Source organism: Solanum tuberosum, unplaced genomic scaffold (genome assembly GCF_000226075.1).
Source record: "Solanum tuberosum cultivar DM 1-3 516 R44 unplaced genomic scaffold, SolTub_3.0 scf00476, whole genome shotgun sequence".
In the NCBI taxonomy this organism is placed as follows: Eukaryota; Viridiplantae; Streptophyta; class Magnoliopsida; order Solanales; family Solanaceae; genus Solanum; species Solanum tuberosum.
The window spans coordinates 14166-15735 of NW_006239409.1; the positions used below are offsets into that span (position 1 = coordinate 14166).

General features: G+C 33.3%; 1 protein-coding gene across 1 annotated transcript; it reads right to left on the reverse strand.

Annotated features, from left to right (window-relative positions):
• Window positions 1-521: 521 nt before the first annotated feature.
• On the reverse strand, window positions 522-1073 carry LOC107058323 (ethylene-responsive transcription factor ERF096-like). The gene has a single exon (XM_015303874.1). It carries the CDS (start codon window positions 1071-1073, stop codon window positions 522-524), a length of 552 nt encoding a protein of 183 aa, XP_015159360.1.
• Between the last annotated feature and the right edge of the window lie 497 nt (window positions 1074-1570).

The following is a 1570-nucleotide window of genomic DNA, read 5'->3' on the forward strand; positions in this document are numbered from 1 at the left end:
CCTACGCCACTGCCGCTAACTGTTATTGTTTAGGATCAACTAATTATTTTTTTCTTTTTCTGTATACAATTTTCTCAAACATTTAAAAGAATATTTTGAATCATAATTAACTATGATTATTTGTAGGTTTTTTTGTATAGTTTTAAAATATTTAAATTTTATTTTAAATTTTAAAAAAATAATTAACTACTTAGATTTTATCACATTATTCATTCACAAAACACACACTTTTCATGAGAATTCAAAAAAACACTTGAGTACTTAGTATAGTAATGACAAAATTAAACCCATGTACTCTACGTGTTACTTCCTTATGTCTTTTCCGTTTCCAATCGAACAACCAAACAAAAATTCATCCAACAGAAATTGAAAATCTAAAAAAAAAAACAAAACACAATGAAGAACGTATAGAAATTTCTAAATTCATATTACATGAGATGAGATCATACACAAGAAATGATTACAACATGCCAAATTTTTACTCTCAAAAATAAAAAATATAGAGTGCATCGTTATTTGTTTCACATGCTCCCTGGCGGTGCAAGAGTAAGCTCAAGATTGAGAGGCTCGGTATTGTTAGCATCGCGGACCCCGATGATCTCTGGGTCCGGAAGTATCACTCCTTCTCTCATTAAAGCCTCTAATAAGCTTCTATCTCGCACCATTGCCATCATAACAGAAGCTCCAGTAATCGTTGTAAAACGACGAAACTCCTGATCAGAACTCTGATTTCCGCCTGATCCAGAAGACGATGCAGCAGTGTTGTTAGCATAATTGATCATGACATCCTTACGATTAAGCTTTTGAAGATAATTTCTGGTTCTTTTGACGTCATTATGATTAGTTATTGGAGGAAAATTAATGACTGTCCGTGGGCCGAGATGCCGTCGGGCAGCTGCATCATAAGCCCTAGCAGCTTCCTCCGCTGTATCAAACGTTCCAAGCCACACAAATCTTCTCTGGCTGATAACTTTGATCTCAGCTATGTAGCTCCCTGTGGGAAGCTTCCTCACACCCTTATAACGCATTTCACCTGAGGGAACTGTCACGTTGATATTATTGTTTTGTGCCATCTTAAAAATAAAAAGAGGTCTCTCAAGAATTTTTTATTTTATTTTATTTTTTTGTGAAGAGAAGAATGAGTAAACAAAGAAGGAAGAAGGGGAGTGATTTGTATAGACGTCTCTCAAGAAAAAAAATATTGTATGTGAATAGAAGAATGGGTGAGTAAATAAGAAAAAAGAAAAGTGATTTCTCAAGGATTTTTTTTTTTTGTGAATAGAGAAGGAAAAGTAGGAGTGGTTTATATAGATGATTTTCAAGGGATTTGTGAGTAGTTTTGGAAAACAACTTCTAAAACAAGAGGCATTTTTATCTTACGTGGAGAGTGGTAAATATATATTTGTATCTTTCTACTCTTGTGAAATTGTGTGTCCAATTGTCTTCTTCTATTTTATAACGGGCCACGTCCCACCCCCTCACAAAAAAACTAAAATATTTTCCTTTGGCTATTTAATTCGTCCCTTTTATTTCTTCCAAAAATGATTTAAATATTCTTAAATTTTGAATA

Bases quoted from the DNA above. Each gene is read 5' to 3' on its own strand.
- LOC107058323 (XM_015303874.1), bottom strand. From the start codon at position 1,073: ATGGCACAAAACAATAATATCAACGTGACAGTTCCCTCAGGTGAAATG.